This window comes from Aulonocara sp. 'chitande type north' Nkhata Bay, linkage group LG1 (assembly GCF_057382095.1).
Source record: "Aulonocara sp. 'chitande type north' Nkhata Bay isolate Kocher_YH1m ecotype deep benthic linkage group LG1, A_spYH_male_GT1.1, whole genome shotgun sequence".
Classification (NCBI taxonomy): domain Eukaryota; kingdom Metazoa; phylum Chordata; class Actinopteri; order Cichliformes; family Cichlidae; genus Aulonocara; species Aulonocara sp. 'chitande type north' Nkhata Bay.
Window position 1 is genome coordinate 23,856,367 of NC_141344.1, and position 21,133 is coordinate 23,877,499.

Sequence of the window (21,133 nt, forward strand, 5' to 3'; positions counted from 1 at the left end):
CATATTCCACTTCCTTCCCACAAATAGTTGGAGAAAGTCTATGGCAGCCTGTTTACTGTACTGATGTTGCCACATATATATATACACACATTTTACCTTTTTATACCTTTTTATCGATTCCAAAAATAGAACTGGAAACTGTAGGGCAGTCATGGATGGATGTGTGTTCGAGCAGATCAACAGTTTGTCTCCGTGTGCATGCAATCGACACTGAGTGTGAGCCTGCGTGTGTGTTTCAGAGATCCATCGAGACTTCTTACACAGGCCTCCCTCAGGATACCTCCCGGAAGAAATCTGGAGGAAAGCTGGTAAGAGTCAAGCATCTTCCTTCTTCTTCTTCTTTCTATTGTCTCCGTGATTGACCTCACACAGACTAACAAAACACACACACAAACACTGTCGTCATTCTTCACGGCCCTCACCCCGGCTGCAGACAGACAGAGCAGAGGCCTTACAGCTGTAGGTCCATCAGGCCAGAGGATTGGACGTCCTCTGTGTCATTAGGATAAATGCCCTCCATCTGTCACCACCATGAAAGGCCACTGCAGTTAAAGCTGCAGTGAAAATGCAGTCAGTGGGCCTACGGTAGGCCGCGGCAGCACAGCACAGCACAAGGTGGAGTTTTAACTGGTCTCCATCATCGGGAGCACTTGAATTTTTATCCCACTTTTTCCACTCACATTTCATACACAGACCTTTGACTGAAGGGAATAAGAAACAAACTGCTGAGATATAGAGACAGAAGAAGAAGAAATCCAAAAAAAGCTTTATTTTTGGCTAATTTTGCCAAAAGGAAGCAGGTGGGAGCGTTGCACCGCATGGGACCTGCATGTTAGATAGAGCCTGTCCCGGGAGCGGTCTGGTTCAGCCCTTGTTCCACCTCAGTCCCAGCACCATTATTCTGCACTCATACTCCAATACTCTGCGGAGGAATAGATGCTGCTGCTGTCTGCAAAATACTGTGCTGCATTTTCACCGGCAGCAAAAGGCTCTTTTAATTGCAGTTGTTTTTCATACAGGTACTACAAGCATCCCGCTCTCCCCAGCACTAAAGCACCTCCAAAACAAGCAGGGTGAGTAACATATCTCACTCCCAGCATCTCACCTCCAATGTTTGTGTGCGTGTATGTGCATAAGTGTCAGCTCTATCTCAGCACCCTGGTAGTCTGTGCTGATGTAGCTGCGGCACCTCTCGCTTTTTTTAATTAAAACCAGACACGTGTTCTCTGGTCTGGTTCACATTGAGAGACTGCATTGCTTTTGAAAAATAAGATCTGAAGTGTGAAAAAGCAGACAGAAATAACACATCTCAGGGACTTGCCAAATCCCTGCAGAATTAAAACGTTAATATTGCCGCCCCCGTGTTTTCCATTAAGTGCTAATTGCCCCAGCATCTGCTATGCAGTCTCCTTGATAAGAATTAATTAAATTTGCAAACTAATCTTAGTTGTGCATGCATTAGGCCAGATAATTGAGAAGCTTGGAATAATGCAGATAGTGTTTGCAAGGTAGAGAAGAAAGAAGAGGAGGAGAAGGAGGGGTGTAGGGAGGGGGGGGGGGGGGAGTAGGAATAAAATGAAGGTAGTGAGGGAATGACAGGATGTGGGACAGGACAGACACGTGTGCCTTAAGTGTAACTATATGTGTACAGTGTTGACAGAATGCAAACTTTTTTTAGCACAAGAGCGCTGAATTCACACAAGCTCACATAGAGCTCCATGCACACGCTGCCATGCGCATGTACACAGCAGCAAAGTGTGGATAAGGCTCCCCCTCACTCCCTATCTTTCTGCACAGTAGTTTGAAACAACTGGAGTGGAGCGGCAAGGAAAAGTGACAGTTATTTATGAGTTCCCCTTCAAACAAACATTGACTGGAGGAAATGTTGAGCAGGGGAGAGAACTGCGTCGTCTAACCCGCCTAGCAATCCACTTTAGGGTGTCATTTGTGTCTTTATGCGTGTGCGCACGTTGCTATAATTGGGTCATGTGGGTTATCTGGAGAAATATTATTCAATGTATGAAAATATTGCTGTCTTTGCTGGTAGAAAATATGTTAGAGGAATTCACATCTTGTCATCGCAACATACCACATTAGCATTTGAATGCTAAACAGTGTGTTTTTGGCAAACTATTTCCGAGGCGAATGAAGTCCTACGGGAAAACATGTTGTGCGCTGCGAGGCCAGTAATGAAAGACCACAAAACGTAATCACTTCTGCTTCTTACTGAGAAGGAACTACAGGAAGTTTCTATTTTCGACTGCCATCTGGAAAGGAGTCTACCCACCTGCCTGTTATAAAAACAAAGCCTCCTTACTCATATGGTGGACTCCTGCTGGAAAAACAAAAGACCATGTGATGATAGGATGACAATTCATTCAGGGTGCTTGATGAACAACCGAGTTGGTGACATCTGCTGTTGTCAGCTCTGAAAATGATTGTGACCAGACGTGTTTGAATAAATTATTGAAGTCTGGTTTCTTTTCTTTTTTTCACACTTCTCCTGGCATAAAGTTTTAAATCTTGGATGATGTACATCTGTTTGCCGCGTTACAACAAGACGGCAGCTTAAAGAGCCTTAATAAAGGATGACAGACAGAGCAGGCTGGATGGGACGATGGCCATAAGCACTAACACTCTCTCTCTTTCTCTCTCTCAGAGGAGGCAGTGAATGAGGTGAAGCGACAGGCGATGTCGGAGCTGCAGAAAGCAGTGTCAGACGCTGAGAGGAAGGCTCATGAGATGATTTCTGCCGAGCGCTCCAAAATGGAGAGGGCACTGGCTGAAGCCAAGAGGCAAGCCTCTGAGGATGCATTAACAGTCATCAACCAGCAGGAAGACTCCAGTGAAGTGAGTATCACAGACCCCCTACCGACATATTGCCTCATCCTTCTCTCATTGGAACTTTAAATTCCTTAATCAGTCATCAGGCCCTTTGTTTTAAGGCTTTCTTGATCCATTACCCTTTGCTCCCCTTACCTGTCACGTCCGCAGTGGCAGACGAGTGGAGGTTGGACGTAGGACCCAAGATGCAAGCACTGACTTTGATGAGAGTGAGCTTTATTGTGACGGAGATAGAACAAACAGCAAAGGAGGTGGCAAGTGCTGAACCTAAGATTAACTAAACTGGGAAAAACTAACACAAGCAGACCTGAAATGGCGCTGCAGGGAGACTCAGGGAACCAACATAGGGTGATGCAGGGAAATAACTGCAACAGGCAGGAGAACACACAGGGCTTAAATACACACAGCAATAATCAAGAGATGAGAGACAGGAGGGGAACACACCTGGGAGAAATCAGAGCTGACGAGACAGGGGAAACGTAAACTGAACACACTCACATACACAGAGAACCAGACAAGACACTGAACTTAACAGACAGACTCACGGGCATACAGTGTGACACCATGGACAGAGAGGGAACACGGAGAAGTGGGAGCAGGCAGGCATAGAACAAAACCCTAACAAATGGCAAACCTTAACAAAAGATATAACAGAATAAACAAGAACACAGAATAATATAAAAAAACACAAAACACTGAGTCGACAGACTCAGGACCATGACATTACCTTGCATTGTGTAATCCATGCAGCTGGCTTCTCTCGGTTTGGTGCAGCAGCAGCATGTTGTCATCATTACTGCAGAAGCAGTCCAGTTGTCTGTGTAAATAAAAGCAGACAGACCCAGATGGTTGGAGCAGAGTGCCAGGCTGAGGCCATTAGTGAGCAGTTGACCACCACCTGCTGGTAACACAAACCAGTGGCCTTGGACCAAGAATTAAATCCATAACATTGAATCCCCATGCAAAGAGGAGCAGACAAATTGTGGATGACACACACAAACTGGCTTGTAAATGCCACTTAGTTTAGGTTTTAACATGTACAATGTGAGAAATTGTTTTAAAAATACAGTATTCTGAACTGTAATGCATTGTTTTTGATGAATAAAGTTAAAAAAATGCAAAAGCTGATGCCTTTGAAGAACATACCTACTGTGCAGTCTTGTGGTATAATATAGTTGTTGTTTTATTTTCATATCACCCGAATGACACACTGTGTTACATCGTAACGATACTGTAATATTTTTGGGAAAAATAACCTGCATAGTCAAGTAGTCAAGTATTTATTTATTGTCATTGTCAAAGAACAATGAAATTGCGTTTGGGGCTTCCGTACAACCCGTAAAAACCAAAAAAAACCCAAAAACAAATACCCCTTAAAACCCAAGTGTAAATATTTAACCCAGTGTGACTTCAGTGCAATGAGACAATCCTTAGCAACAACATGAGAACAAGACAGGTAATGTTCATAGGACATTCAGACAAAGACCTGAGAAACATGACAAAATGCAACAATGCAACCCGTTCAATATTATTGTACTGTGAGATATGATGGTTGTCTATTTAAGAAAGAGGGGGGGGGGGGGGGGGGGGGGGGGGGAGAGAATAAAGATATAATGCACCAATGCAGACCAGTTCAGTGCTATTAAGAAGTTGGATATGGTTATTGTCCGTGAGAGGGGGGCAGAGAGGGGAGGGGGGCAGAATTCAGGAGCCTCACAGCCTGTGGATACAGGCTGTTGGCCAGTCTGGATGTTCTGGCCTGTATAGACCTGTACCTTCTCCCTGAGGGCAGCAGGTGGAAAAGGTGGCGCGCAGGGTGATGTTGGTCCCGCAGGATACTGTGCACCCTCCTCAGACAGCGAGTGGGGAAGATATTACTGATCTCTGGCAGAATTGTTCCAATAATTCTGCCAGCTTCTTTCACCACCCGCTGGAGTGCTTGCTGGTCGGCCTTGGTGCAGCTGGGTAACCACACTAGAAATCCATACGTCAGAACGCTGCTGTTGGCACAGTTGTAGAAGTTCAACATCAGAGGTCTGGGAATGTGTGCGCTCCGCAGTCTCCTCAGGTAGTAGAGGCGCTGTTGGGCTTTCCGTGCAACTAAGGTGATATGGTTGCCCCAGGACAGGTCCTCAGTCACAGTTACCCCCAAGAATTTAAAACTGCTCACCCTCTCCACCGCCTCACTACCAATGAAGAGAGGCAGATGGTTGTTATGACCCTTCCTCTGGAAATCTACAATGATCTCCTTGGTCTTTTTGGTGTTTAAGACCAAGTTATTGTCGTGGCACCATGACTCTAGTTGTTGCACCTCTGTCCTATAGTTTGTCTCATCATTGTTGGATATAAGTCCGAGCACTGTGGTGTCATCGGCAAACTTAACAATGAGATTGGACGCGCAGGAGGAAATACAGTCATGGGTGAAGAGAGTGTATAGCAGAGGGCTCAGAACACACCCCTGAGGGGCACCGGTGTTGACCACAAGGGTGGAAGAGGTGTTCTTACCCACTCTGACACTCTGTCTACGGTTAGTGAGGAAGTCCACAATCCAGTTGCACAGAGAGGAGTTGAGTCCCAGTTGGTGGAGTTTGGGACGGAGTTTATATGGCCGGATGGTATTAAAAGCCGAGCTGTAGTCTACAAAGAGGAGCCGTGCATAGGTGTTCCTGTGTTCCAAGTGCTTCAATAATGTGTGCAGCACTATGGCGATCGCATCCTCAGTTGACCGGTTCTCCCTGTATGCAAACTGGTGCGGGTCCAGAGATGGTGGAAAAGCAGCTCTGATGTGTTTAATGACCAGTCTCTCCAGGCATTTGGCGGGAATGGGGGTGAGTGCCACAGGTCTGAAATCGTTCAGACATGTGACATTTGACTGTTTTTATATTAAGGTAATGCAGTGGAGAAATAACATATTTCCTGCTGGCAAATCTAGACTCTTGTTGCAGCGTTAGGAAGTGTAAACTCTGCTTGGTTGAGTACAAAATAGACTTATTTTTATCGACCCACTCTCTCCCTACTGTCTCAACAGAGCTGCTGGAATTGTGGGAGGAAAGCCAGCGAGACGTGCAGCGGCTGCAACACAGCTCGCTACTGTGGCTCCTTCTGCCAACACAAAGACTGGGAGAAGCACCACCACGTCTGTGGTCAAGGCCTTCAGGGGCTGCCAGGGGGCAGCAGTGTCCCTCTAGGAACCCCCTCCTCCAGCTCCTCCGCCTCCTCCAGCGCGCCCCCAACTCACTCCGAGCGCACTCCTCCAGGACCCCTGTCACTCGCAGCCCAGAGCAGTATTGCGGGAGGGGCCGGCAGCGGCAGCGGAAGTGTTTCTGCCAGCCCCAAAGAGAGCAGTTCCAGCAGTGCCTCTCGCTCCACAACTCCAGCCACCCCCGCACTACTGGATGCCACCTCTCGCTGACGTCTGAACTTCGTCCCCTCCCTGCATACCGAAGTGACAGCGCTCACACTCCACACAAAACCAAACTGAGGAATCTTCATCGCAAACTGCTCCAGTCCCCTCCTTTACCTCTTATTTCCCTCATATCCCGATCTGTAACATCTTCTCTTTAACCTGATGATGGACTTGTTTCCTCACCTTCCTCCAGAATACTTTCTCTTTTACAGCCACAGATACAAAGATTGTGGTCTGGGGTTCAATGTAGTGTAAAGCATGACGAGTGCAGTGTCTCCTTTCTCTGTTGAAGAAACATATCAGATGTGTTTGCTGAGAACATGAGCTTTGACTTGAAGATTTGCCCTCAGTAACGTAAGCATGGTAAATAATGTCCACTATAAGGGCTGTGAGGAGGCAGCATCAATGGGGGATGACTAGGCCGATTAGCACCTGGATAGGATTTCCCTTTAATTTAGCACCAATGAGATGAGCCCTGAGATGTGCACTAACAGTCCAAACAGTTTCCAGATGTGGGACTTTTTCTAGTATCCTATTGGAGAAAGGCAAGGAGCATAATACCTTTTTTGTTATTTTTGAGGGAAGGGGTAAAAGTTGGGATGCGATTAATTCCTCAGAAACACAACTTAGTATTTATTAAAAGTTCTTTTCTGGCTTTAAGGGAAAACAAAGAGAAGTCCAAATATTCTAAATAAAGAATAATAGCGATGATGCTGATGTTGATTATGATAACAGTAATGATATGAAAAAAATAACTTAATTTTGAACTGCTAACTACCTTGCTAGCGAGCCAAGAAAATCTACACCGGACTCACCTCTCTGCACCATTATGAACCCAAATGATTTCAAAGATGAAAAATAACATGATCCAAACCTTTGTATTACACTGCCAAAGTGAGTAAGTAAGCGATAAAGAGAAGCACTCATCTTGTAACCAAACACAAAGCAACATCACCTCCTCAGCAGATAAGCCAGCCCTGAGACGACCGGGCTGCAGAGGAGCTGCAAAACGGGACCCAGAGACAGCAAACTGTGACCTGCTTTGATGTGCAGCTGCCTCCTGCAGTCTGGGTAAAAGTACAGCGATTCCTCAGAGACGGCCCAGACTAGTGAATATGGACAATGCTCTGAACTTACCTACAAGAAAGACTTAATGAAATAGATGGAAACCCTGCAACAGTGTGTTTTTGTTTAAATGGTAGAGAGGACAAAGAGGAAGGAAAAAAGCTACACAGCCTCAAAGGAGATGATGGTGTGTACATGGCAAAGGAGCTGCCGAAACAGAAAAAAAAACCCTCAACACAAGCTTGAAAACATTGTCCAAGATGGCATTACAAACTATGGAGATACGTGGAAGGATTGTTTGTAAGTTTTTGTTGTTTTTTGTTTTGTTTTTAATTTACGCTCCACAGCGAGGAGATCTTTGAAGGAATTACCTTTACATTCACTCCCTCCTTTTCCAAAGCATGATAAACACAAGACAGAGCCTAAAAAAGGGCGGTGTAGACTTTGTTCTCCTTTCTCTTTCTACCTCCCCTCACCCCTCTCCTCCCTTCCATGTTCTTCCCCAACTACTTGACTCACATGTGCCCTACCCCTCCGCTGGCTTTGGACAGAGAGCCACAAAGCAAGCCCCACGGGTAGGGCTGAACCCGCTTGTAGATATCGTTCCTCTCTTCATTTTTCAATAATGTCTCTTGTTGCTGATGTCCACACGTGCTGCCCTTGTGTATATCCGGAAAGACGGACTTTTGTTTTTGTTTTGCTACCTTTCACTTTCCTCCTTTGAGTTCGGGTTGAGCAGTGAAGACAGAGCAAGGACGCTTTTGTTTATGAGAGGAAGGCCTGCATTGTACTTATTGTTTGATTTGTTGAATCTATATCAATGAGATGGAAACCCCTCTTGTAGAATATTTTGTATTGCTCGCATTGTAAGACAGTGAGAGGACGGAGGTGCAATATGAAGAGAATTCAGCTACTGAATGGAACCTCAGCAACTGCCCATAGGGTGTCATATAATATAGATACATATAAATATATTTAAAGTAACATCAGTAACTTAATGTGAATGTACATAGTATTTAAAGAGGTCCAAAAATGTGTTTGCCAAATAACAGAAACCTTTAAAGTTTAATGTCCAGATTTTTTTTCACAGTACATTTGTTTTTAAAATTGATCAAATTTCTTTTCTCTCATACAAGTTAAACACTTTTTCAATTTTCACTCAAATCAAAGTGTCATGTGACTCCGAGTGGAGGAAACTGTTGGCAACAGTGGCAAAACAGCTCTGCATCCTGCAGTAGGTGACTCAACAGTGTGTATTAATAGAAAGGCTCAGTGGTAACTCAATTAGTTTGTTTTTTTCTTCTCATTTACACCAATTTTTGGAAATGTCATACTTGACACATCACGTCAAGCACTCAGTTTCTTACCAGCCGTTTAGCTCCAGCGCCCCTGTAGTGATCCTTTCTCTCTTGGTCCTCATCAGTCTGCGTGCATGTGGTTAACAGTGTTTGTTTCTCCCATGGTGCAGGATTAAGCGATACGCCAGTGTTAAGCTACAGTACATGACAAATCTAATTTGATACCCAATCTTTAAAATGTTGTTCTTTACTCCTCGCTGCTTATTGTTCATTTGTAAAGAAACAATTTGAGTATAAGCTGCTGACCTGGGGGTGGGGGTGGGGTGGGGGGCAGGTCTTTAGTTTCAGGCCAAGAGAGTAGCACGACTTCTTTCGCGCTGTTTTTTCTTTTCCAGGCTTTCCCACACGCCTCAGCAATAAGGTTAACACGAGAATACTAAACAGTCAAAAAGCCTTGAAAAAAATGTGTGTGCATATTTTATATTGATTATTGTATAGCTTACATGCTTGGCGTCCTTTGCTTGGACCAAATGGGGAAAAAAGAGTAACTTTGTTTTTGCAGTTGGGGCATGGGAAAACAAAAACTCTTTGTTACTTTTTAGTTTTTGTTGGATTGATTTTTTTTTTTGACTATCTGAGACCATATTTCAAATGACATAAGCTGCAAGGTACCCCTTCATTCGTGTGTAGCATTTATGTATGTGTGTTAGAATTACCATGTTAAGGCGCTGACCTCAGCCTATTTTCTTTTTCTGTGACTTGTTCCTTTTACCCTGATGTCGAATTCCTCCACTACTACCACAAACCACTGCTCACAACCCTCCCTTCACACTAGCTACCTCCTGTGACCATACAGCTAACCACCAGGAGAGGTTAACCTGGACTTTGAAAAGCTGGGTTGAGAGCAGACATGGACACACACACACATGCCCGCTCAAAAGTCGTCATAAAAGGAAATAGCGTTGTAGAGAACTGTCTTTACTCATAATGTTTAAATCTATTTATTCCTCTCAGACCCTAGTGTCTCTCTTTTTCTTTTCTTTTTTAAAACACATCCCACTAAAAAGCTGATACTGCTAGAATTTAGTAACAGGCACACATGCAGTCAGACCTCCGTATTACCAAACCGATCAGAGAATTGACCATGACATGCCATTTGTTGTCCAAAACCAATAAAAGCACAGACCAAAGTACTCCTGTATTGCCATAGTAGGTTCTGAAATGGTGTGAATCAGCAGACCAGAAGTAATAAAGGTTAGAGCTCAGCTACACCAGTTAACCAAAGTGTCTGAAATACACACGCTCAGAGCCCAGGAGTGAAGACCGCCCTCAATGAACCGGCTGAGTTTCAGAAGTGTAGAATTATTATTCAAGCAATCAAAGCGCTTGTTGTCTACATACTGAAAAGTGCTTCTGTAAAAATAATAGAAGCCTCTCCTTTCAAACAGCCTACTGATTGCGTGTTCTTACAGTCACAAAGCCTTGCAGAGATAAAAATGAATGCATGGTGTGTGTGCGTGTGTGTGCAGATGGTTGTGTGTGTGTGTTTTTGTAAGTCTTTTTTTCTTTATGTCTCTGTACAAACTACTTGAAACCTTCAGAGCTTTAATGAAACATCCCAGGCCGTGTACAGTGGCACATTGATTCACAGTATGTAGCAGCAGCTTTTTGCAGTACAGTGACACGTTTTTCTATAACATCCACATCCACGCAACATTGTGGCGGCAGTTCCGTTCATCTTTCGAGCGCGCTGCTCGTGTGTGTGCCTCCATGTCTGTGAGTAAGCCCTCAGATAAACGAAACAAAGCCAAACCCAACAGACCATTATAAATGACCAAAACACAACCAAAAGCTACAACCATCTCAGTTCAATTTCGCTTTGGTTCTAATTTTTGTGTTATGTCCCAGCAGTAGAGAACGTCAGCTGTGATTGATTGCGTGAGATATGAGACTGCAGTTCGAATCTGCACAGGAAAGAGCAAAATTGTCCTTCACTCCTCCTGGGTTCAGTGGACAGTAGGATACAGAAGATCAGCTGGGGTAATGAAACAAATGCAATTAGTGCATTAGTGCTGTGGTGTCATTTACTTTTCTCTGTGAAGATATTATATATGGCAAACACATAAGGGCTCTGCTGTTGTGAATACCATCCAAGGGTCTCCAAACACTTTGCATTGGCCATGTGTCTTATTTGTTTAACTATGTACATGATATGGGCAAAACACATGTTTAGAGAAGACAGATATTAGCAGGTTGGTGTTTGTTCCTCCCAACTCCAACCAGAGAAGCTTCAAAGCTCATCAGATGTGACGCTGACTTGTCCTTCCTGTGAAACAGGCTCCAATATATAGCTACAGTAGAAAGCTAAGGTGGCAAACAGTGGATACAGAACTTGTTTTCCCAAAAGCCATGGCTCAGGATGGTCTTGTTTTTATCTTTACATAAACTGAATAAAGGTTTATGGTTTTTTATGTGTAGGGAAGCATTCTATACTGTAATGTGCAATACATTATTACAGAAAAACATGTTTCTGTAGGAAAGGATGGCGCTTTGAAGATCTTTTCCCTTTTGTTTAATTTCCCTCTTCAAACGGTCCTGTTGCCATTTTTAGATGAAGTAAACTGTGCCAGAAGAATTCAATTCTTATTTGTATTTATTTCTTGCATGCTTTCCTCCCTGTTGCTAATACCGCTCTTTAACTGTTCGCTCTGTTGGATGTGTGAAGCTGTAAAACATTCTAATTCAGGTTATTGTCTGTGTTGAACAATGTAACTGTGTAATTAAAACATGAAATGAAGTATTCATTGCTGTTCTCTCTTGTCTTTTTCAAATGTGGGAATATTCTAAGATTACATGCCCAGAAAATGAAATTGATCCATTGTTATTAAATAATTATTAACACAGTGTCATCATCCCAAATGTTGACATATCACCAAAAAATCTAGACATACCATGAAGATTATGTAAGTATATTACAACAGTGACACACAAAAACATTACTAAACAACTCTGGTCTCATGTTAAAATCACCTCTTCTACTAATTCTTCTTCTTTCGGCTGCATCACTCCATCTCCATCTTTACACCTGCCTCCATTGACCCTATTCATAGCATTTCCCCCTGTCACACCAACCCTCTCCATGTCCTCCTTCACTGCATCCATGAATCTCCTCTGTGGTCTTTTCCTCCTGCCTGGCAGCTCCATCTTCAACATCCTTTGTCTGGTCTTCCTGTTTATTATTTCATCTGCACATGTCCAAATCATCTCAGCCTTGCCTCTCTAACTCTCTCCAGACTGCTCAACCTGAGCTGTCCCTTTCCACCCCACCAGCTGTTTTTTTTTAGGTCTTTTGTGCACTGTCCGTTGGTTTGGATTTTATACTAAAGTAAATGTAATAGTCTGAGTAAATCTTATTATACGTTTAACCTCTTCTGAATCACCTGCTAGGTTTTTAAAAAAAAATCAATTTCTTCCCTTCTTATAATGAGGCACACGGTGGACTGGTCTGTCAACAAATCTAATATTTGCCCAGGTTCAACAACACAAGAGACCAATCAAATTGTAGTGATGTCATAGTTTTGTAACGTGGAAACACCATAACACCACATACGAAACATAAGCCTAATCCGATAGAATCATACTATAGCCCAGTAACCCTAAACCCATTCATGATCACATCCCAACCCCCATCCATAACCTTGACCTTAACTGACCCCGTTTTTGGATATTTTTTTTCCCTCAGTGGGCATCGGCAGGTTTTTTCCAAGTTGCAAAGCTATGACACCTTAACAAAGTGATTGGTCAGATGCAATGTTGATCCTGGACTTGCCTCCTTACATCTAAACCGCTGAACTTTATTTTACATTTTTTAAGGTTATCCAAACCTTCCCAGGGCTCCTGTAGAAATGACATTAATGACACTCCATGTGTGAGTTTTTTCTTCCCTCCATCACCCCCAACCGGTCACGGCATATGGCCACCCCTCCCTGAGCCTGGTTCTTCCTATCTTGCATAAATCGGCTGTTGATCTTCTTTACTCATTTCAGTTATTATCAAGCAAAATAGTTGCATGTTTAATCATCTGGGAATTTACCCAGATTTATTTATTTATTTAGACAGAGATCCTGACCCCTCCAATGTTCAGCACAAAGTTGAGCGGATGTTTCTTCCTCATACATTGGTGTTTCTTTTTGAGACACTTCAGGACAACAATGTGATATTGTTGTTATTAGAGACACCAATAGAAACTACAGTTAGGTCCACAGTTACACATTTTTTCCCTGTATTTTTGCTTCTGTATAGCACCACAGTCAAGATATGGTTTAAGTGCACATTTTCAGTTTTATTTTTCAAGGGGTTTTGCAAGAAATATTGCATTATCTGTTTAGGAATGACAGCTTTTTTTTATACACAGTCCCACATTTTCAAATTGTTAAAAGTAACTGGCTGGCAGGCTGTTTCACTGGTGAAGTCTGTTCCCTTGTTAATTTATGAGAAATTAAGCAAAAACTAAATTTGGAGTTAATACCAAGTGTTGAACCTATTTGGTAACTTGTCATGGGAATTTTCCATGTGAGATGTTGTTGCAAGTGAAGGAAGCCATCAAGCTGAAAAATAGACAGAGAGATATGAAAAACATTAGTGGCCAAAGGTGGGCAACTTTATTGTCTGGTACAGTCTTTAAAAGGTGCACTACTTAGCACTGCTTAGACGCCTGGGAGACCACAGAGTATAACCAAAGCAAATGATCGCAATATTCTGTCAAGAACACTCTCAAGGAGGCAGGTGTATCATTGTCAAGGTCTACAAACAAGAAGTGCCATTATGAATGGAAATACAGAGGGTTTATACTAAGGTCCAAACCACTGAAGAACAGGAGGGTCAGAAAACATCTAACAGAGCCTGAACATTTCTGGAGAGATGCAACCAAGATGAACTTGTAAAAGAACGATAAAAACAGAAAAGTATGGAGAAGGAGAGAAACAGCTCATGATCCGATGACATTACCTGTCCAATATGGTTATGGTAATGTTATGGCATGAGTATGTGTGGCTGCCAGTGGAACTAGCAGCAATAGTTTTTACTGATGATGTGACTCCTGATAGAAGTAGCAGGATTAATTGTAAAGTGTACAGGGCTATACTCTCAGCTCAGATTCAGTCCAGTGCTGCAAAATTGATTGGACAGCACTTCACGGTGCAAATGATAATGACTAGAATCATATTGCAAAAGCAACCCAAGAATTTCACAAGGTAAATAAATATGATATTCTTCAATGACAAGTCAGTTGCCAAATATTAAACAAGTAGAGTATGCTTTGCAATTACTGAAGACAAAACTGAATGCAGAAAAACCCGCAAACAAGCAGCAACTATGTATCTGCAGTAAAGGCTTTAGAGAGCATTTCAAGGGAGGAAACACAGCATTTGGTGATGTCCATAAATTCTAGACTTCAGGCAAACGCTGTTTGCGAAGGATTTTCATCCATGTATTGAAAACAAACCTTATATTTAAAACTAGGTCAGTTTTTATAATTACATTTGGATGGCAGATTATGTATAAAAATTGCTGTAATTCCTTTACTTTTGTGAAAACCTTTGAATTAAATCTAAAAGTCTTCACTTCAATCACATCTTGATTTCTTGATTTAAAATCCACTTTAGTGGTGTACAGAAAACTGTCAAACCTACCTAACTGTATATAAAAGATGTGACATAACCCATAGGTTTGGGGGCACAGTTTTGATGCCTCTAACGGTCATCACCACATCTAAAAATATTTGGACTTATATGTTATCAGCTAACACTAACTAGCTTAGTAAGGGTCACCTGAGCTGATTGTACCCAGTCCAGATAATACTCCACCAAATGCAGTGGAGTATTTTGAAGCTTTTTTGAAGCTTTCTAGAATTAGCTCTCTGTTCTGTAAAATGTTATTATTTTTATTATTTTTTAATCTGTCCTGTCCTGCAGTTTTAGCAAGCAGACATAAATGCATTGTTATGCCAAATACATTTGCTTTGCCAAGAGAGGCACTATAGAGTCTCTAAAGGCTCATCTTTAAAGTCTTTTTCTTTTCATTCTTTGTTTTCTTATTCGCGTTATTTGTATAGTTATACAGTGGTGGAGCAGATAGGGAGTGAGGGTGTGATTTGAAGCAATGCGAAGTATGGAACAAAACTGGATTGGAGATGTGATTCACAGACACAAACCTGGAGTGTTCCTGGGGTTGGACTTTATATTATCACGTAGGCATACCTGCTAATCAGTGAAAACTTATGAATAAAAGATTGTTAGACCTTCACTCACTGAAAAAAAACAAACCCTGAGGACAGATTTCAGACTTCTGAAACAGATAGGTTATAAATAACATTTAAAAGAGGAAAGCTTTGTCGGTTAGCACTCTTGCCTCACAGCAAAAAGGTCCCAGGTTTGAATCCACTATGTGGATGGGTGCTTTCTGTGTGGCGTTTACATGAGCTCCCCGATTCTCTCTGGGTACTCTCACAGTCCAAAGACATGCAGTTCTTCAGGCTTAGTTAACTGGTTTTTCCCTGGTGTGAATCTGAGTCTGAGTTGTTGTCTGTCTGTCTGTCTGTCTGTCTGTCGGACCTGTCCAGGGTGCACCCCGCCTCTCAAACTATGGCAGCTGGGATAGGCTCCAGCCCCCCTGTGACCCTGAATTGGATAAGCTTAAGAGGATGGATGGAAAGCTTCGACAGATAATCACAGTTATAATAATCCAAAAGCCACCAACAACAGAGAGAGGTCAGGAGGGTCACTTCAGATCAGTAACTAAAATGAACTAAAATTATAGTTATAAGACAGATATAGAGACACCCAAGTGTTGCTCAAAGGGCCCCCCGTACATAAAGTTGAATTGGGTGGTTTATACATACAGTTATTATCAGGGAAAAATAAACTACAGAGAGCTTTATTTTTTAAAACCAAGCAATAAACATGCCCATTTCTGCTAAAACAAATGTAAAATGGGAGTCTAGCGGCCTGTGTAGCTCATTATTAGAAACTTCTAGTGATTTCAAATGTATAAAATAAATCTAATTTTACAATGAAGAATGGGATGCGCAAATATCATTTTACAGGCTTTTTGTAGTTATAGTTTTACTAGTTCACTCGTGTGGGTAAACTGTGGTGAGGTATGCGTGTGTGTGTAGTGTAGGGGGCAGCCATGGCCCCCACGTACAGTAGGTACGCCACTGAGAGGAAGAGCCTCCACACAAAAGAAAAACCGCGCTCACGTGCGCTCGTCTGTCAATCAGTCCCGCGCGCCATGCGCCTCACTCACAGGTGATATCTATTAGGTTACCTCAAATTGTGCAGTCGCGTTTGTTTGCGGACCGTCCACCGGGTTCCTCCCTGTCAGGGATATTTTTCTGTGGCGGTTTTGGCAAGCTGCAGTCAGCTTTGCAGATGCTATGTGTGAGCAGTAAGCATGGCGGAAAATCATCTGGAGTACGGCTACCTCGAGGGCGAGTCCATCGGAGAGCTATTCACAGAGGACCCGGTGAGCATGGGCTATTATTGTGCTGGCGGTGGGCAAAAAGCAGGTTTGACACGGCTTATTTGTTTGCTTGTGTGCTATATGTCGACGCGGTGCAATAAACCAAGCTCGTCACGCTAGGCAAACGAGCGCAAACGCAGTGTCGTATTGTATATCCCCGACAAACGTTGTGTGATAAGAGCACCACTGAGCCACATCTAAGATGCAGAGTGAAAAGCTGGGCCACTCGGCGCATTGTAGGTCCGGGTTAAGTGCGGTTATAGCTACGTTTTGTGCTGCACTTCAGGCGTGATTAGATTACGTTGCTGCCCAGAAATATCAGGACAGCTCAATTTGAACATGTTTGTTTTTTTCAGGGAGATTAGTTCATGTATATGTAAATATGCCATAGATATTGGGAACATAGGAGGGACAAAAAAAAAAAAATCAGTATCTTTGTATCACAAGTCAGACAACAAGCCTACTTTCAGATCAGTGAATCTGGGAAGGTTCCCAACTAAAGTTAACCCAGTAGGAATAAGCAATGCCCTCTAGCCTCCAGAAGATGCCAATGTACCTTTTGACAAAATCTGTCCGGCCTCTAACCTCAAACTGCAAATGAACATAAAAAAAAATGTCTAATTTTGTTTTAATGTCGCTGTTGGCGAGCACTAATTGTACTACTACCCATAAGATTCAAATGTTTCTGCATCTGTTTAAAAGTTTTTTGTTTAATTTGCTATCATTGCTGAGTGTCTTACTTTAGTCCAAAGTTTCTTCAAGTTTACTTTTTTGGTTGTGTCACAGGAGCTGCTGGCCATCAAGGCCAGGGTGCAGGAGCTGGAGATGGAAGAAGAATCGGAAAGACTGAAGGAGGAGAGGTGTGATGCAGTGGACATGCAGCTCCTGACCAGCAGCCCTCAGTCTGGTGAGACAGCTTGCATCTCATCTGTGGAGCGGTGCTTTATTGTACCACATTGTATAGCTGCATAGCTAAATGCATGCAAGAAGCCTCAACAGTGTATTTTTAGCCAGGTGTGTGTAGCATTACAGCCTCCAGGCAGGTGAGATAACCACATTCTTCTCCATCTGGCCAACACCTGGGACGCTTCACAGTGGTTGCGAGTGTTGTGCCTCATCACTGCCCAATGAGACGAAGCAGTGAGCCCCAGAGAACCAGAAGTGTCCTCCTCGCTGCCTGTGCCTATTTTCTGCCTCTGTGCGTCTCCCTCCCCCCCATCCTCCTCTTTGGTTCCTGCTCTGAGCAGAGATGCAGTCAGAGAAGAGCCAGACTGAGATGTGTATTGTCAAAGAGATAATATTGGTGAATGTAATCATTGTTAGTTTCACCTAGCATGACTCATGTAGACTGCACGTTCCCTGTGTTGCATGTGCAAAAGCAGTGGACAAAGTCTGTTTCCTCCACAGGACCTTTCTACAACATGACTCCCGAGGAGAGGATAGACGCAGACAACAGGTCTATCTATGTTGGAAATGTAAGGAACATTTATTTCTACACTTGGATATTTTTGGGGGGTGTCACAGTTTTGGTCTAATACACTGAATAAATCTCAGGTAGACTATGGAGCCACTGCAGATGAGTTGGAGATCCACTTCAATGGCTGTGGTCCTGTCAACAGAGTAACCATTCTGTGTGACAGGTTCTCCGGCCATCCTAAGGGGTGGGTTCAGTCTGTATTTATATATCTATATTTTTTTTTATTTTTTGCAGCCTAACATTGTTTGATCATAGCATACACCTACATGAAGGTTGGCTCCATATCTAATTGGTGCTTTTTATCTTTTCTGATCTTCACAGCTTTGCTTACATTGAGTTCTCCGATCGAGATTCTGTACAGAGTGCCATTGGACTGCATGAGACTCTGTTCAGAGGAAGAGTCTTAAAGGTGAGGGAGTACTATGCTTTTTTTTTTTTTTTTTTTTTTTTTTTTTTTTTTGGTCCCCCCCCCGGAATACGTGCAGATTTCAGGTGCACAATAATGCCAGTCAAATCTCAGTACATTTGTTGTACATGCACAGCTTGCAGCACCATAAGAGGGAGAAGATCTCAGGTGGCATCAGATTCTACCAAAATAACCTTCTTGCTTGGGAAGAAACAAATTTGTACTGTTCTTGGTTGGAACAAAGTTACAGTTGTTTTGCTTAGCACAAAGGAATAGACTGGGAAAATTATATTTTGCCGTGTGTACTGGACATAACCCCACTTCCTGTTTGGAAGTGAAAATAGAACACCAAAGGGTCTTGGGTGTGTTCAGTGTTTGTCTTTTTAACCAAATTAGTCCTAACCAGTAAAGAGCCTGATGAAGAATAAACGTGGTCATACTTTGTCTTGCAGGTAATGCCCAAGAGGACTAACATGCCAGGCATCAGCACCACTGATAGAGGAGGGCACAGAGGCGCCCACTCCAGAGGCAGAGGTCGTGGCTACCGTCCACCCCGATACCATAACAGCTCTCGAGGCAGGTTCCGTTACCAGTCGAACAGGCCACAACATCAAACACCCCACCCTTACTACGGAGGAGCCCCAGTGGGGAAAAGACAGTGGGGACACATGGACTACCATGAGCAGACATCTAAACGTTACCCATGTCTGCTGCTTATCACGCCACCATCAGAGGAGTTAGGGGCAGGGTCGAGTGGACAGCACTACCCCCAGCAGCGCTAGGTCTACCCGCAGCATAAAGTTGGAGGATAGAAGTGACACAAGTCATTTTAAACATTCTTCCATCCATTATCAAGTTGGTAATTATGAGAGGTGCATAAATGACCACAGTGATGAAGGTGAGATGTGCATAATTCAGAGATGTCGCTTTATTAGCTTATGTTGCTGTGAATGCATGGGACAATCCTCGAAATGTTATGCAGTTGCATCTGTTTTTACAAATTGACGAATGTTTTGTGTTGCTGCCTGCAATGTAATCTACAAATTTTCCCCTTATGTATAACTTAAGTTCTTTGCTATGTATGTGAATAAATAAAAATGATCTGGTGTTCCACTTGTAGTAAAATAACACACAGTGATGTCTAACAGTTCAGTTTTATTACAGTTGTATTTCATAATTAAAGAAACAAGTAAATAAAATAAAGGGTGTGTATGTACAGTGGAGGATCAGCAGACTGGGTAAAAGATTCATCAGGCAGTTTGTACCATCATTCCAGAAACAATCCCATCGAAGGCCCTGGAGGATGATCGATTATTGGTTAAACATCACTGTATAAATGGGGGACATCAAATGCAACATCAGCGTATACTCACTTGGATTGAATGGTGTCTCCAGGATTGTGGAACGGGTTACACATAACGTCAGTAAACGAGTTGTGCAACTTCCTGAACATCTGAAAATGAAACCAGCGTCCGTTGTACAGAAATGTTCCAATTAAGTCCCAAAAAGTTGATTATGTTCATCTCGACAAGACGTAATCAAGTATTGTGTTCTAGTTGTGTACAGTGCATCCTAAACTTTGAAATGTAAGGTTAATTGTCATCAGGATTCTATTTAATCCAGCTCTGTTTGAAAATGTGTAGATGCTTAGCAAACTCAACTTACACTTCTTATTTCATTATCCCGCAAAGATGTATTTGATGAGTCAACAACAATTACAAATTTCACCTTGGAGTTGGTCACATACCCATATCTATTTTACAAGTCAAGGATACTGTTTTCTTCAGGAAACATTGAGACCAAACATTCCAGCTAAGACAACTTCTGCTTTTGTAGAATGATAAGAGAAGAATCTGGAAGTCTGGTTTATAAGGATTTCAGCATGGATCCACCCATTATTTGCCACACAGTCATCTGAAATGGTTTTGGTGGAAAAGTGTTTAAAGATGATTACAAGAAAGGTTGTCTAAGGGTTCAGGCTCTGATGAAGAATAAACGTGGTCATACAAAATACTGACTTATTAATAGCTTGTTAGGATTTTCCCAGCAAAATATAAAGAAATGGGCGTGGCCAAATACTTCTGTACACTATTTTGAAGAGTAATGGTTTATTTATATTTTATGTAATAAGATAATTAGTCTAAGGTGAGATCATACTCTCACCTTATGTGTCATTTCACATCTTTCACGTTTCTATCCTTAGTGAAAGAAACGTGATGTAAGTACACGGATAGCTCCCACCAAAACAAACAGTAAAATTACTTAAAAGTAAAGGATACACTTTATAGTCTTCTGTTGGGTAAAGCAGACCCAGGTACAGCTCTCTCTGGTCTCCCAAGGCTTTGCCCACAGCTGAGATCTTTTCCTCCACCACATCCAGAGAGGTGTGTACTGTGTAGTGAAACTTCAGCTCATTTTGAGTGGGAACACTGCGGATATATAGCGGGTAATTCTGCCAAAAACACATACAAATGTAGAGAAGAACAAAAAAAAAAAACATTAAAGGCATCGTCTTTGTAGCACTTGCTCGGGAAAGATTCAGAAAACTGTAACAGCAGGTAATCTAGCTAATGCTAGGCGATAGCCATGTTGGTGCATTTAAACTTGCGTTCAGACAAAGCTAACATGTGCTTAGATACGTCTATCAATATAAGGTTAACCTATGGCCAAAACACGGAAATAAAACCTGTGATATATAACAACAATCATTACCTCTTTTGCGATCACAGCTATGCACACCGCCATGTTAGTGTTCATCTTGTGAGCTGTCTGATGCGGTCACGTGATACGTTGCATTCAGTTATAACCCGTAAAGCAGGAGTAGAAAGCAGCCCCCCATTGAATGCCAGTTTTTCCTGTATGATGTATATACCGTGTGCTTAAATAGTTGACTTATAATCTTTATATAGTAATATTTCCATTTGTAAGCTAAATTATATTTTATGAGATTAGTTTTTTGTTATTTATCCGAATATTTTGAAATTTAATTTCGTGACAGACAGATTTATCAGCAGTCATTGAATGCAGCATACTCCAAAAAGCAATTTTTTTGTTTATTTAATAACACAATATAAAGCTACCGTAGTCATATATAAGAGAAATTAAACTAGAAAAAG

The 21,133-nt window shown here is 42.3% G+C and overlaps 3 protein-coding genes across 11 annotated transcripts in view; 2 read left to right on the forward strand and 1 right to left on the reverse strand.

Moving 5' to 3' along the window:
* The window catches only part of cbfa2t3 (CBFA2/RUNX1 partner transcriptional co-repressor 3), a 44,713-nt gene extending 35,794 nt beyond the window's left edge, over nucleotides 1-8,919 (forward strand). For 6 of the 9 annotated variants that reach the window (XM_086289267.1, XM_086289259.1, XM_086289294.1 and 3 more), the window contains exons 9-12: nucleotides 240-308; nucleotides 1,020-1,073; nucleotides 2,660-2,850; nucleotides 5,873-8,919. In XM_086289267.1, the coding sequence (XP_086145393.1) occupies nucleotides 240-308; nucleotides 1,020-1,073; nucleotides 2,660-2,850; nucleotides 5,873-6,256 (698 nt within the window). In that variant the 3' untranslated portion in view covers nucleotides 6,257-8,919. The remainder of the gene's footprint in view (nucleotides 1-239; nucleotides 309-1,019; nucleotides 1,074-2,659; nucleotides 2,851-5,872) is intronic. The other 3 variants (XM_086289322.1, XM_086289277.1, XM_086289301.1) reach the window with 1 other exon arrangement.
* A 6,926-nt stretch (nucleotides 8,920-15,845) lies between these two features.
* pabpn1l (PABPN1 like, cytoplasmic) lies at nucleotides 15,846-19,162 on the forward strand. Its single transcript, XM_086289336.1, has 6 exons — nucleotides 15,846-16,137; nucleotides 16,921-17,041; nucleotides 17,542-17,609; nucleotides 17,689-17,795; nucleotides 17,933-18,020; nucleotides 18,470-19,162. The coding sequence occupies exons 1-6, from the start codon at nucleotides 16,066-16,068 to the stop codon at nucleotides 18,797-18,799; spliced, it is 786 nt and encodes a 261-aa protein (XP_086145462.1). The 5' UTR covers nucleotides 15,846-16,065; the 3' UTR covers nucleotides 18,800-19,162.
* trappc2l (trafficking protein particle complex subunit 2L) lies at nucleotides 17,908-20,818 on the reverse strand. Its single transcript, XM_086289348.1, has 5 exons — nucleotides 20,730-20,818; nucleotides 20,297-20,469; nucleotides 19,683-19,770; nucleotides 19,391-19,470; nucleotides 17,908-19,313 (listed from the first exon to the last, which is right to left on the reverse strand). The coding sequence occupies exons 1-5, from the start codon at nucleotides 20,772-20,774 to the stop codon at nucleotides 19,268-19,270; spliced, it is 432 nt and encodes a 143-aa protein (XP_086145474.1). The 5' UTR covers nucleotides 20,775-20,818; the 3' UTR covers nucleotides 17,908-19,267.
* Between the last annotated feature and the right edge of the window lie 315 nt (nucleotides 20,819-21,133).

Bases quoted from the DNA above. Each gene is read 5' to 3' on its own strand.
- pabpn1l (XM_086289336.1), top strand. From the start codon at position 16,066: ATGGCGGAAAATCATCTGGAGTACGGCTACCTCGAGGGCGAGTCCATC. The intron at 17,042-17,541 runs GTGAGACAGCTT...TTTCCTCCACAG, and splicing joins GACCAGCAGCCCTCAGTCTG to GACCTTTCTACAACATGACT. The intron at 18,021-18,469 runs GTGAGGGAGTAC...TTTGTCTTGCAG, and splicing joins TCAGAGGAAGAGTCTTAAAG to GTAATGCCCAAGAGGACTAA.
- trappc2l (XM_086289348.1), bottom strand. From the start codon at position 20,774: ATGAACACTAACATGGCGGTGTGCATAGCTGTGATCGCAAAAGAG. The intron at 19,471-19,682 runs GTAAGTTGAGTT...TTTCATTTTCAG, and splicing joins GGGATAATGAAATAAGAAGT to ATGTTCAGGAAGTTGCACAA. The intron at 19,314-19,390 runs GTGAGTATACGC...ATCATCCTCCAG, and splicing joins GGAGACACCATTCAATCCAA to GGCCTTCGATGGGATTGTTT.